The following is a 12,293-nucleotide window of genomic DNA, read 5'->3' as shown; positions in this document are numbered from 1 at the left end:
GTGGTTCCCATCTCTCACTCTCACCTAAAACCACTCTCCTCCACCTCTCAATTCTACTACTGTGCAGGTCGTTACTTCTGTTGTAACTTGTAAACGAATCTGAGTCTGAATTAGAAAAAATATTATAATTTTAAAAAAAACATAATTGGAGCCCACATCCTCATGTAGTAAATTAACATCAAAATATCTTTTTCCTCAACTAAGCTTATGCTTAAAGCCCTTTTATCATCCAGCTTTTTAATGGTAATTGATTCACACCCACTAATTTCATTTCATCATTGCCTTATCTGCTTATATGTCACTGCCCACAATCGTCGTTAGCACCTACTTGTTTGACTTTGCTGATCCAAAAATAGAAAGGAACTATACTAAATTTACATAACCACTTGTGTCTTGTGTGTGATGACTTGGTAAACAAACAGATTAAAAGTTAAGCTGAAAACTTGCCAATCAAGATAAGCTGGCTTGTGCTTGGGGTCAGGCCAAGATTAGAATGCTGCCAAACTTGTATAAAACCATAAACCTGCCCATGCCACACAGAGAGAGAGAGAGAGAGAGAGAGAGAGAGAGAGAGAGAGAGAGAGAGAGAGAGAGAGAGAGAGAGAGAGCATCCTGGTTTTTCACACAGAGTACTCTTTATTATAAAAGATGGTATTCTAATGAGGAAGAAGAATGATGGGTTTGACACATAGTAAACAAACTGTACCTGCAAATTTATCATCCATACATATATGTATGGAATGGACTGGACTGGACTTATATGATGTTGAAGAACAACAAGAATATATAGTACAATGTTATTGTCAATTTGAAGATGATGGCTTGAAATCTATCTAGCTAGCAAACTGATGATGGAATGGTAAGATCAAGTTAGGTTTTGACACGTGTATGCTCTAAGTGGGATGGCGCATAAATCAAAATTTTGAGTTATGATTTTGAGACTGCTAGCATTCCCCTTATGTTAACATCTAGTGCAACTGGAGGCTCTGGAGCCAAGCAGAGATAGGTGCCACTGCCACGTTTGATTTTTGGCTTGGGGCCATAAAATAACCAGTAACGGAACTCCACATATATACATTCATGGTGGAGATTTGTGTGCTATCTCTCTCTCTCATTTGTCCAACAATTTGGTTTAGTTGGGTTTTGATCAAAAACAATTTATTGAGTTTGAATTGGGCTGAATGTGAATATTATATGTAATGGTTTCTTAGTGGGCTAGCTCAGCTGAACCCGCGCCCATTAGGGCGAGTGCAGTAGATTTGTGGGTATGTAAGAAATAAGACTCATAATTATATTACCAACGGTCACTAATATGTTATAAATTTTTGATACGTGGAGTAATCGAACCTAGAACCTCAGGTGCATAAATAAATGATGTTAACCACTAACATATTACAAATTAAAAGGATACAAATGGAAAGCCTAAAACATTACACACGTTGCTGGTTGTGACATTCTGTTTGCATCTTTGCCTTGGTTGAGCCTCTAAATGCAAAATAGGAATTAAAAGATTTTGAGATTTCATGGCTGTGAGCCTTTGCAAGAATTGGCATTATTTTGATCACAAGAAGAAAAAGAGAACAACCAACAAACTGTGGAATGGAGCATGAGTAAGCAATGTGCTGTAATTAGGAATGTTAGGGTTGTGTGTGCTGGTAGGACCATAAGCACCTACTCCCATAGGTGGATGAGAAGATGGCAATGGTGATGGAGATAGTGAAATACGTGGAACTATAGGATTTGGAGATTGCTCTGGTGACCCTGCGCTGTAATCTTCTCCATCTGCTGCACAAAAACAAAAACAAAATGAAGTAAAGAAAGAAAGGAAGAGTTTTTTTTTTTTTTTTTTTTAAATCACTGGTAGCTACATACATACATTGGTAGCTACCAGAGTTAGGGGATTATTACCTGAGCAGTTGGCATGAGTAGAATTTTCCAAACTGCAATGAAAAGAATATAAAAGCATTTTGTGAATCTTTCTGAATAGAAATTTAGAAATTTAGTCCATGAATTTGTGGTTAAAATCCTGTGTCTTACTATCTACCTACTGAAAATCTTACGGCCATTGTGGCCTCGATACAGACATGTGCTGACATTACAACCAATAGCATTTTGTTGGATGGACACATCGCCAATGAAAAGATCAGATTCTTTGCACTGCAGATGAGAGCATGAGGCGACAATGCCAGATGGAGAACAATGCAACCTGATCATTTCATTCAGTATCTTCTCAGGTGTATATATATAAAGTTTGCAAACATGAAAACATGGTAATTGCAGCACTAAAATCTAAAAGCACTTTTTTGCTTGCTTGCTTACTTGAGACTGCTTGGTCTGCAAAAGCACTTTATGCAGTCGTTGGCAGTTAAGGCGATTGAACCATTTGGAACTATTAAGCTCTCATTGTACCAGTTCAGATTTGCTGATGAACAAGCTGCACAAACGCTGAGACTAAAATTAATGAAAATGAATTTTACTTCATATTTGTACTAAAATTCCACACTTATTTTATCAAACACATGCAGTTGATATAACATGTTGACCAGTAAGTAGATAATTATATGGCATGCCGCATGTTACAAACAACAACCTACCTTTCTGCTACATAAATCTTAACAACCAAAAAGCCATACTAATTAACCTGAAAATGGAATAGCCAATATGTCTCCGGGATCGACCCGTGGTTGATCGAGGCCATTGATGCTCACCAACTCCATCAAAGTTGGGCCAAATTCCCGTCCAATGCTGCTCAAGCTCTCCCCACTCTGCACCACATATGACATGTACACAGAGGAAACCCCATTGTTAGTATTGTTAAAGCACGTACATGGCAACTGTATCATAATGCTCTGCCCGCTCGTCAATGGATTCTTGGGACCAATCCCATTCATGGTCCTAATTTGTTCTGCACTAACAAGCTCCCCATACCCTTGTGATATCAGATCCAAGCTGTCAGCTGCCTTCACAGTGTAGGCTATTATAGACCGTCTGATCCCATCCACGCAAGCACACGAATTGGGAATTTTGAGCATAGATTTTTCCTGCAGAATTTGGTTGCCTGGTGATGGAATGGTCAAGTTAATGGAGTTTGCAGCCAAGACATCAAAGACATTGACTTGGAAGCGGTAAGCAATCTCAGAGAATTTTGAGTCCCAAGGGACAATGTAGGAGAGAAGAGAGGTGCAGGAGTCTGTAGAGGAGCATGCTTCTATTGTGGACTTGGCATGTGTTACTAGTACTAGCAGTGTTGGGGAAAGAATGAAGATGAAAACAAGAAGTTGCTCAAGCTGGTTTGATCTCATCATCTTGCAAATTGCAAAGTTGCTAGCTTTTACTTGTGGGTTTTGAAAACAGTAGCAAAGATCCTATCTTTTGTCCAATTTTTTGTTTTTCCAATGGATCTTTTGTCCAATTTTTTGTTTTTCCAATGGATCTTTTGTCCAATTTTTTGTTTTTCCAATGGTTTAATTTGGACTGAAGTTGTTGGGTGTATACATCATAATTTATGAGAGTTAGATGGGTTGGTGTGATGTGGCAACCATTTGATTCTAAATTTCTTTAGCTATAAATATATACATTTATGTACATCTATGCTATAGTATAGTATAGGCCATGGACATTGTCACATTAGATCAACCAGTCTTTGGCCCTTGGGTGTTTCCATGAGTAGCTAAGCAATATTCAATTCTTCCATAGCCGTTGAAACTTGGATTGAATTCTTTATTGCCCATTGGTATTGGTGTACCTAATTAAGATATAAGAAGTTGTACAATAACTTGTAACACGAGTAATTAAGAGCAGTTACCCTTCACTTAAGTTCATAACTGTTTCCTCCACCCCTAATATTGCAAAAATTTGGGCATATATTCTTTCTTTTTGAAAAAAATAATAATAATAATTGGGCTGGAGATCTTGAACATTTTATTATATGTGTACGGGCTAAGAAGCTTATAACTTCATTGGACCGTCTCTAAGTCATCCCTGTCCTCATGACGCCGTTAACGATGCTCGGAGCAACCACCATTCTCCCCCAAGGATGCGCGTAACGATATTGAGCGCGATCCTCTCACGCGCCACCGCTAATGAAACAGTTGGGCAGAATGGAGGGAAATGGCGATGTGCGGCCTCCGAAACGTAAACGATATTCAATAAACACAGACGTAGAACAGCAGCCTCACAAAATTAGGAGCGGAAGAGTTGAGTTCGAAACAGAAACCCTAACCCGAGAACCCGGCCCGTCGTTGTCAACTAGGTTCCAAGCCCTTTCTCCCTTATCTCGGAGGCATAGGAAGCCGCAACGGAGTCGAGATGAGAGAGAGAGCTCCCGGCAGTGGGCTTTCTCTCCCTGCAACTCTTCTACTTCTACCTATAAAGGTGAAATATCAAACTATCAATTACTGTGTTTGGCAGCGTTCAACTGTCCAATTTGAACTTCGATGAATTTCTTCAAGCACAGACTTTTTCTTAGGACTGTGTGTTTGCTATGTGAAAGACTGCAATTAGCTATTTAGTATGCTCAGGCAAACGAGGCTCCTGAGTTTTAGGCCATGGAATGTTCCTGACGTCTTTAAGCTTAGTTCCGTGATGATCATCTGCTAAATTTGTATCTTTTTCGTTCTGCAGATAAATTTGTGGTTGTTTCTTATAACATTCTGGGTGTTGAAAATGCATCCAAGCACCCAGATTTGTACTATAAAGTCCCACCCAGATTCTTGGAGTGGGGCCGCCGCAAGAAGCTTATACGGAAGGAGATCAATCGTTACAATGCTAGCATCATGTGTTTACAGGTAAATTTCAAATCATCAGGCGTGTAGATAATATGGTATGTGTAGAGTAGAGTGTGAAATTGACTTAATTTTTACTCCCCAATTGCAAACGGTCTAGAATGGTATTTTGTTCTTATTATTCACTTGTGTGGCTGTAGGAGGTTGATCGTTTTGATGATTTAGCTCATCTTTTCCAAAAAGATGGGTTCGAAGGTGTTTACAAGGTGGCTTTAAATGCTCATTTCTAAATTCTAAGTGTGTAATCACATATCAAGTACCTTCTTATCGACATATATTACTGATAACAAAATATCCCAGGCACGCACAGGTGAAGCAAGTGATGGATGCGCTATATTTTGGAAAAAAGAAATGTAATTGCCCTTTTCAAAGTGAAAATTACTTTGATTTCTAAGTTTGAATAACGGAGTAGATCCTACCCAATCTTTTTTCATATTAATAGTAAATTTTCCTTTACTTCTTTATAAATGGTTGGATAGGTTTTCCTTTGATATTCCATTATAGAAACATATTAGTTGTTTATAGTTTCTTGAGGTTAACTGCAAATGGATTAGGTACTCTATCTAATTTTCATATATTAAATGCATACTGTTATTGTATTCAGATATGGGGTTGAGCATGTTCTCACACTTAGTATCACTCTTATGTATGATGAATTTATTTACCTTCTATATTCAGCTTTTAGCCAAATCAAATTCTGAACGCAGGTTTAGCCTTTTGCATCAAGAAAATATAGAGTTCCAAAGTTTTGGCCTTCGAAACAATGTTGCCCAACTTTGTGTTTTAAAGGTAAGTGGAGCAGTATTTAGTGCATTATGACATACTTTCCCTTTCGTCTAGGAGGTGCTAACCCATAAGTTGAAATGCACATTGATGTGTGGCATATTGATTCACTTCTGTGTCATGCTTTCATGTAGCACATTGTAGCACATTGTGTTGAAGTATGTGACTTATGGTGTGATCTTTTAACTTATGTGACTTATGGTGACATCCCTGGTTAAAATATTAGCCGCTGCTGATGTTGAGGAACCCCTTCTGTTTTATTTGTGTTTCTTTGATGTGGAAGGCGTTTCTTTTCCAATTTAAACTCTTGTTGGTTAGCTACACATAAACAGTTTATACCTTAATGTTTCTTGTTTCCCGTATACACAGAGTAAACAAAATCAATTAGAGTCGGAGATAACTCTCCAAACCTCGGTGTAAGTTCTAGTTTATTGTGTTGCATATCATTTGTGTAGAATGTGATTTAACTTCAGATAATGGTAGGTCAATTCACTCACTGATGTACATACATACAGGAGTCCATGCACCCAAAACAGAAGCGTGGTGATTGGCAATACGCATGTACTATTCAATCCAAACCGTGGAGACATCAAGCTAGGGCAGGTATTCTCTACTGTTTTTTCGGAAATTTGCGAGATTCTTGCAGCATGTCATCAATCGCTATCAATGAAAACTTGTCAAATATTGCTCTCTGTTAGAGCTTTGTGTTCATTGTTGTCACTGTAGTTATGCATTGACATAACTTGTAATAAACAATGGCATAGGTCCGTCTGTTTCTTGAAAAAGCTCATGAGCTATCACAAGAGTGGGGCAGTATCCCTGTTATAATTTCCGGAGATCTAAATAGTATCCCACAGGTGAGTTCTTGCTATGATGATATTATATATTGAGCAGATTTGATTCACATGATCCATGTACTATTTTTCTCATTGTCACTTTATACCTGATTTCTCCTTTTATCAAATGGTCAGAGTCCTATGTACCAGTTCCTGGCTTCATCTGAGGTGAGTCCATTTTAGCTTCTCCTGCCCCCCTTTCTTTTAGTTCTGCTGTGTTTCATTTTAGATTATGCAGTTCTTGCTGTATTTTGTTGCAGTTGGACATCCGACTACATAACCGCAGACATATTTCCGGACAGGTTGACTCTGGATCAGAGAACAGATCCTTCAGATCTCAGAATGAGAAAGGAAGCAGGTACTTTTGAAAAATGTTATATAAGAACTCTCTCTCTCTCTCTCAATCTCTCTCTCTCTCTCTCTCTCTCTCTCTATATATATATATATATATATATAGTATGCACTGCAGTGAGAAATTTGATTTTAGAAGGGAAAAGAAAATTCTTAACTGCATTCTGTATTGGAGATGCAGTATTAGGAAATATATTTCAAGGCCATTGCAATATATATGGAATGAGGAAGAAGTAAGGCTTGCAACAGGCATTGAAGGAGCCACTCGTCTTCAGCACCATTTAAAGCTTTGCAGTGCATATCTTGGAGTACCTGTAAGTCTTAACTCTTCTCTTCAATTTTCCAACTCATATTTACAAAGTTCCAATCAACTTCTTTAAACAATATTTCCAAGCACTTGATATGGATAGTGTGCTGTAGGTCTCATATCTGATACCACAGATGGATGTAGTCAGATATGACAGTCCCCTCGGCCAAACACTTTATATCATAGTCAATTAAGCATGACACGTGTAATTGTCCCCTTGGAGGATCCAGAAAATGTACAACTTAGAGTGGGAGTTGTTTTATCCAGACCAAAAAAAAGAGTGGGAGTTGTTTTATTAGAAATTTACCAACCTTTTTATTAATTATTAATACAAATATATGTTTTTTTTTCTGCCTTTCTGCAGGGTAGTTGTAGAACCAGAGACAGGTGTGGAGAACCCTTGGCAACATCGTACCACTCCAAGTTCATGGGAACTGTTGATTATATTTGGTATGTCTTTTTTTCTTTTTGGTTGGTGGCTTATTTAGTATTCCATTGGGCTGTAAAAGGCACAGCTTCACTGTTTGCACTTAAATACTATTGGTTGCTGATATCATTGTGTGACAGGCATACAGAGGAACTTGTTCCTGTCAGAGTTCTTGAAACCTTACCAGTAAACATTTTAAGAAGAAATGGAGGACTCCCTAGCAAAGTACTTTCTATCTCCAATTACTTTTGCTTTGTCAGTAATACAGCCTGTAAATTATAGGGGAATTAAACTTAATATTGAAATTAGTATATGTTTGAATGAAAATGGGTAGATTATTCTGAACTGTGTTACAGTACTTGAGTTATAGTATCGTGAACTTCTTCACTTTGTTAAAGACAGTAGAAAAGTGAACTAATTAAGGGATAAAAAGTGAATTACTCCCAGAAAATTGGCCTAAAAACTTGGAAGTGTGATAAGGTGGTAAGGTGCTGGTAGAATTCTTTCTTGAACTAATCCCAAGAAAAGTGGAAGTATTTGCCCTTCGTTTTCTGAAATTATATGTTTATAAAGATAGTATGAGCTCGTCAATGTTGTAGAGTGTTTTATTCTCAAGATTCCATTCTTTGTTTATTTCTCTCTCAAGATTGAAGTTTTTGGTTTGCAGAAATGGGGTAGCGATCATCTTGCTCTTGTATGTGAACTGGCTTTTCGTAAATGATAGCAGTAGGGCCTGACTACTACCAAGCCATGGATGGACCAGACCAGACCAGACCAGAGGAGAGGAGGTGGCCTTGAGCTCCCTCCTACCATTATTAATTCTAATCCGGCTATCTTAGGATTTTCATGGATGGCTGTATTTGTTGAGGAATTGAATATGTATGGGGCCTTTTGGCCATTTAGGGTGCTCCCAAGTTTTATTGGGGACCCTAATACTAATGTGATGATCGCTCAAAGTGTACATTATGGGCATTTCTGTCGTGTGCTGACTTGTAATAACCCTGATTTATTGAGTTGAGATAGGTGATAAAACTGATAATCTTGCACCCACCAACTTTAATAAAAAAAACCCAATCAGCTTCAAAGAAGAAAAGTCTATGAGAGAGAGAGAGAGAGAGAGAGAGAGAGAGGTTTCAGATTACAACTTTCCATCCTCTCGGTATCGCACTGGTTGGAACCTTGGAAGAATATATGATATAAGACAAGGGTAGAGGCCACAATGGGATTATGGAAAAGTCATTACCTGCTTGATGTTTCTTGACAAGGGGTTCTTAATAGTCATCCGATCGATTAAAATGTTTAAATTCAATAATTTCCTCAACACAACCCGTAAACTCTGAACCCAAAGACAGTGAAGGAATAAAAGGAGAGACAAGAATCATCTCATAGGAAGAAACAAAAACAGTGGCTTGTGTCTGAGGAGGGGCGTCATTTAAGGCTGACCATATGGCAAGGCAAGGCGGCTAATTGAAGTGGCCTTATTAGCTTTAGGTTTGCTTTCATTTTCGCTTGATAGACCCCTTTCGAGTCCGCAATCCTTAACGAACCATGATTGCCGGCCCCACTTTAAAGTGGTTCCATGGGGTCCTAGCTAGCCATCCATTTTCATAATGCTGACAAATTAATTTGTCAAATTAGGTACATTGATATTTAAGTAATTGTTGAATTGAAAAACAAACGTGATTATGAAAAAAGTGTATGTTTAAAGTTCAACCCACCTTCTAGATATCAAGTCCACTCATTGCTTGCTTTAAGAAAAGTCCCCGTTTGAATTCTTGGCTGCCATGTTAGTATATTGTCTCTTTTCTTATAAAATTTAGCAGTGCAACTTTTGTTCATGAAATGAAGCAAGCAAGGAGATTCTATTGACTGCTAAATCGATTATCCTCCTATGAACTCGATCTAATAATTTATAAACTGCTTTCCCTTACAAAATCCACATGTTTCAAAGGCAACCATTACCATTGTGGCTGAATTCAAAATTTTGTAAATCATAAGAAAAATTACCAAGGAAGAGAATAGATAGAGAGACAGAAATAATGTAAGATGCCATCTTCCAAGCTCTTCCTAAAGTATAGTATATACTAAAAAAAAATAAGGATGAGAACAAATTTAAACTCCAAAGACTTTCTCTTCTGAAAGCTCAGATTCTTAATAGCTCAGATTCAGATTCTCAACTGGCGACATAAACAAGGTCCAATACATAATAACTTACTCATAACACATACCAGTATGAGAGTTGCAAAATCTTGGACGGCCGCAAAAAGCACAATGAAAACCCAAGAACTCTCTCATTACAAAAAACCTCAAGACTGCTCAAACATTTCCTGAGCTTTTTATTGTGAGCATGTCCTAGATATATAACTACTGGTAATTCCTAACTACAAAACTTCATGGGCATGCCATGTTCAGGTTTTTGATCAATCCAAGCAAAATCCTGCTGACCAAAATCAGAGTCGAGAGCGGGAAGACAGATAGCCTCACCATTTCCATCATTGAACGCAGGATAATCAACTATGGCACTCATACCAGTATCGACTATATCACTCATACCATCAAAGAACTGATCCAAACTGGAAAACACGTAATTTTCACCACATCCCAAACCCAACTGTTCGATATCTAACGGCAACATTGGCTCTTCAGGAAACTTTAAAATGGATAGTTCTTCTTCAAAAAATGGTTGCACGCTGCCTTCTCCCCCCAAAACTTCCACGCTAGATTCTTCTTTCGCCTGTTTGAGTCCAATACCGAGTGAAGCTGTACCAGATATTTCAAGCACGGATGATGGTGACGGATGACAAAACACACGTTCGGTTTCTTCTGCTGAGAAAGTTTCAATAGCAGCATCACCCAATGAATCCTGACTCTCCTCTGATAAAGGAATGCCTTGAAACTCACGCTTGGTCCTCTCAGTTAATTGAAAACTCTCAAAAGCACCCTTATCCTTATCTGATAACTGCAAGTTTTGATAGTCCCTCTGAGTCTTTCCCAGTGATTGTATGCTATCAAATTCGAGCTTCTTTTTCTGATACGCAGCGGCAGCCTCCTCTGCAGTAGCAAAAGTTCCAAGCCATGTTCGACGCCGTTGAATTGGATCTCGAATCTCAGCCGCATATTTTCCCCATTTTCTGCGACGAACTCCCTTATACATGGAAGAAGATCTTTTAGTTTTCTTACAGTCATAAAAGTTCATACTAAGGCCAATTTTCCCTCCGTTGGTCTTGCAATGGGATAAAACATCTGCAGATGATTCATATTCTGTATCTGCAACCAAAATCTCGGAAACAAAGCGCTTGTCATGCAGAAGTCGGTCCTCCTTACCATCATATTCCTCATCATCACTTGAAGAATCGGTGGCATCAGGATCATTGTACATAATCCGAATTCTCTTCACGGAACTTGTATTCTCTTCTTTGTTTGGTTGCTTTGTCTTCAATTTGTTCAACTTCACATGTTGATTCAAGACTAGAGTTTTAAAGCCCGGCATTTTTTTAAAGTCAAAACCCCTAAAGCCCAAAGGCAATGCAAAAGGAAAACTACAGGAAAAACAAAAAACAAACAAAAAAAACAAAATCTTTTTCAAAACTCAGTCTCAAGAAAAACCCAAAACCCTAAAACACCTGAGTCCTAAAATTGAAATGGAAAATTGTTTTCTGAAATAATCACCAAAGCACTCTAATCCAGAACAACTCCTGCACCAAGTGTAAAAGAAAACAAAAGATCAACAAAAAAAATGACAACAAATTTAAGAATTTAAACCCATCAAAACCCATGTTATGACATTCCACAAGCACATAATAATACACTCAAAACAGTAATAAATAAAACACACATACCTTTTTGATCTTAATGGCATGGAAAAGAGAGGTGAACTCTGTTTGAGGGTCTGACCGTGAGGCCAGTATTGCATGCAAAAGGTGGAGAGCAAAACGAGTGTGCAAGAGAGACAATGATATGAGGTCCAGAGCTTCTTCTGAGCTCCAGTCAATAGATGAAATTGAGACGACATAAATCCTCTGTGTCACCCTCCCCTGTTTCCTCAAGAAGACCTTATCTTGGCTTGCGGTACAGAAAACTTAGCAAAAGGAGAGAATCTGAAATAATAATACAACAAAATCAGAAACCCAAATAATAAAAAAGACCCAGAATCTAATACAAGCTGAAGATTAGGAATCAATGGCCAGAAAAACTTCCCAAAAGAAGTCTCAAGAATCATACAGGAAAGGAAAATAATATCTAGGGAAACAAATCAATAGAATCAGTGAAAAGGCAAATAAGAAAGCTTGATTCTTACACAAGGTGATGATTCCGCTTTCTTGTTATTGTCTCTGAAGGAGACTGGAATGTGTCCCTCTCCTCACCCTCAGGCTCAGCCTCACACACACGCACACACGCGAGAAAAACCCAGTCTTTCTGAGTCTCTCTGCTCTCCCCTCAGTCCCCACTCCCGACTCTCTTTTTTATTTTTTATTTTTTCTCCAGGGACTAAAATGGTATTTTCTCCGAAGAGCCACTTAAGAGGGCAGGAGGACGACCGAATTGGAAAACAGCTTGGCTGCATCAGTTTTGCGTTACAATTACAATTCAGCCTTTTTTCCTACAATAAGACAATAGTGGGACCCCACAACAGTAACAAGGTTCGTTTGGTCATTTTCACGCTAATCTCAATTTGATTTTAAAAAAACTTATTGTAACGCTTATTTTGTAACAAAATAAATTATTCATGTGTCCTAGTATGACATGTAAAACCAAATTTCTGTCCACATATAACCAATTCCTGTTTTGAAACCGTCCTGCCAAAC

General features: G+C 38.2%; 3 protein-coding genes across 9 annotated transcripts; 1 reads left to right on the top strand and 2 right to left on the bottom strand.

Annotated features, from left to right (window-relative positions):
- Window positions 1-1,308: 1,308 nt before the first annotated feature.
- Window positions 1,309-3,494, bottom strand: LOC110754079 (lysM domain-containing GPI-anchored protein 1-like). Of its 6 annotated transcripts, none has more exons than XM_088253115.1 (5): window positions 2,642-3,445; window positions 2,320-2,434; window positions 2,045-2,206; window positions 1,909-1,940; window positions 1,309-1,785 (listed from the first exon to the last, which is right to left on the bottom strand). In XM_088253115.1, exons 1-5 carry the CDS (start codon window positions 3,303-3,305, stop codon window positions 1,562-1,564), a joined length of 1,197 nt encoding a protein of 398 aa, XP_088109241.1. In that variant the 5' UTR covers window positions 3,306-3,445; the 3' UTR covers window positions 1,309-1,561. The 6 variants fall into 6 exon arrangements, with proteins under 6 accessions (XP_088109241.1, XP_088109242.1, XP_088109243.1 ...); XM_088253116.1 differs by having other exon boundaries at window positions 1,309-1,782; window positions 2,642-3,444; XM_088253119.1 differs by having other exon boundaries at window positions 1,586-1,785; window positions 2,049-2,206; window positions 2,642-3,466.
- A 401-nt stretch (window positions 3,495-3,895) lies between these two features.
- LOC110754046 (DNAse I-like superfamily protein) lies at window positions 3,896-8,527 on the top strand. 2 transcript variants are annotated; one of them, XM_088253907.1, is made up of 14 exons: window positions 3,896-4,374; window positions 4,624-4,787; window positions 4,925-4,990; window positions 5,085-5,137; window positions 5,492-5,573; window positions 5,937-5,983; window positions 6,083-6,170; window positions 6,332-6,424; window positions 6,539-6,571; window positions 6,664-6,761; window positions 6,930-7,068; window positions 7,426-7,511; window positions 7,629-7,713; window positions 8,156-8,527. In XM_088253907.1, the coding sequence occupies exons 1-14, from the start codon at window positions 4,083-4,085 to the stop codon at window positions 8,207-8,209; spliced, it is 1,380 nt and encodes a 459-aa protein (XP_088110033.1). In that variant the 5' UTR covers window positions 3,896-4,082; the 3' UTR covers window positions 8,210-8,527. The 2 variants fall into 2 exon arrangements, with proteins under 2 accessions (XP_088110033.1, XP_088110034.1); XM_088253908.1 differs by lacking the exon at window positions 8,156-8,527 and having other exon boundaries at window positions 3,897-4,374; window positions 6,936-7,068; window positions 7,629-7,785.
- A 1,072-nt stretch (window positions 8,528-9,599) lies between these two features.
- LOC110754171 (uncharacterized) lies at window positions 9,600-11,978 on the bottom strand. Its single transcript, XM_088252907.1, has 3 exons — window positions 11,786-11,978; window positions 11,328-11,585; window positions 9,600-11,027 (listed from the first exon to the last, which is right to left on the bottom strand). The coding sequence occupies exons 2-3, from the start codon at window positions 11,498-11,500 to the stop codon at window positions 9,866-9,868; spliced, it is 1,335 nt and encodes a 444-aa protein (XP_088109033.1). The 5' UTR covers window positions 11,501-11,585; window positions 11,786-11,978; the 3' UTR covers window positions 9,600-9,865.
- Window positions 11,979-12,293: the final 315 nt, after the last annotated feature.

Source organism: Prunus avium, chromosome 5 (genome assembly GCF_965620075.1).
Source record: "Prunus avium chromosome 5, drPruAviu1.hap1.1, whole genome shotgun sequence".
Taxonomy (NCBI): Eukaryota; Viridiplantae; Streptophyta; class Magnoliopsida; order Rosales; family Rosaceae; genus Prunus; species Prunus avium.
The sequence above is the reverse complement of the archived record's forward strand: the minus strand, read 5'-3'. Positions and strand labels throughout refer to the sequence as shown.

What these genes read in the sequence shown, in the direction of transcription:
- LOC110754079 (XM_088253115.1), bottom strand. Translation starts at nt 3,305, where the DNA reads ATGATGAGATCAAACCAGCTTGAGCAACTTCTTGTTTTCATCTTCATT. An exon ending in ATTGGCTATTCCATTTTCAG is followed by an intron (nt 2,435 to 2,641) that starts GTTAATTAGTAT and finishes GCGTTTGTGCAG; the next exon opens with CTTGTTCATCAGCAAATCTG. An exon ending in TACTCATGCCAACTGCTCAG is followed by an intron (nt 1,786 to 1,908) that starts GTAATAATCCCC and finishes GTTTTTGTGCAG; the next exon opens with CAGATGGAGAAGATTACAGC.
- LOC110754046 (XM_088253907.1), top strand. Translation starts at nt 4,083, where the DNA reads ATGAAACAGTTGGGCAGAATGGAGGGAAATGGCGATGTGCGGCCTCCG. An exon ending in ATCTAAATAGTATCCCACAG is followed by an intron (nt 6,425 to 6,538) that starts GTGAGTTCTTGC and finishes TCAAATGGTCAG; the next exon opens with AGTCCTATGTACCAGTTCCT. An exon ending in AGTTCCTGGCTTCATCTGAG is followed by an intron (nt 6,572 to 6,663) that starts GTGAGTCCATTT and finishes ATTTTGTTGCAG; the next exon opens with TTGGACATCCGACTACATAA.
- LOC110754171 (XM_088252907.1), bottom strand. Translation starts at nt 11,500, where the DNA reads ATGTCGTCTCAATTTCATCTATTGACTGGAGCTCAGAAGAAGCTCTGG. An exon ending in ATGCCATTAAGATCAAAAAG is followed by an intron (nt 11,028 to 11,327) that starts GTATGTGTGTTT and finishes TTTTTCCTGTAG; the next exon opens with TTTTCCTTTTGCATTGCCTT.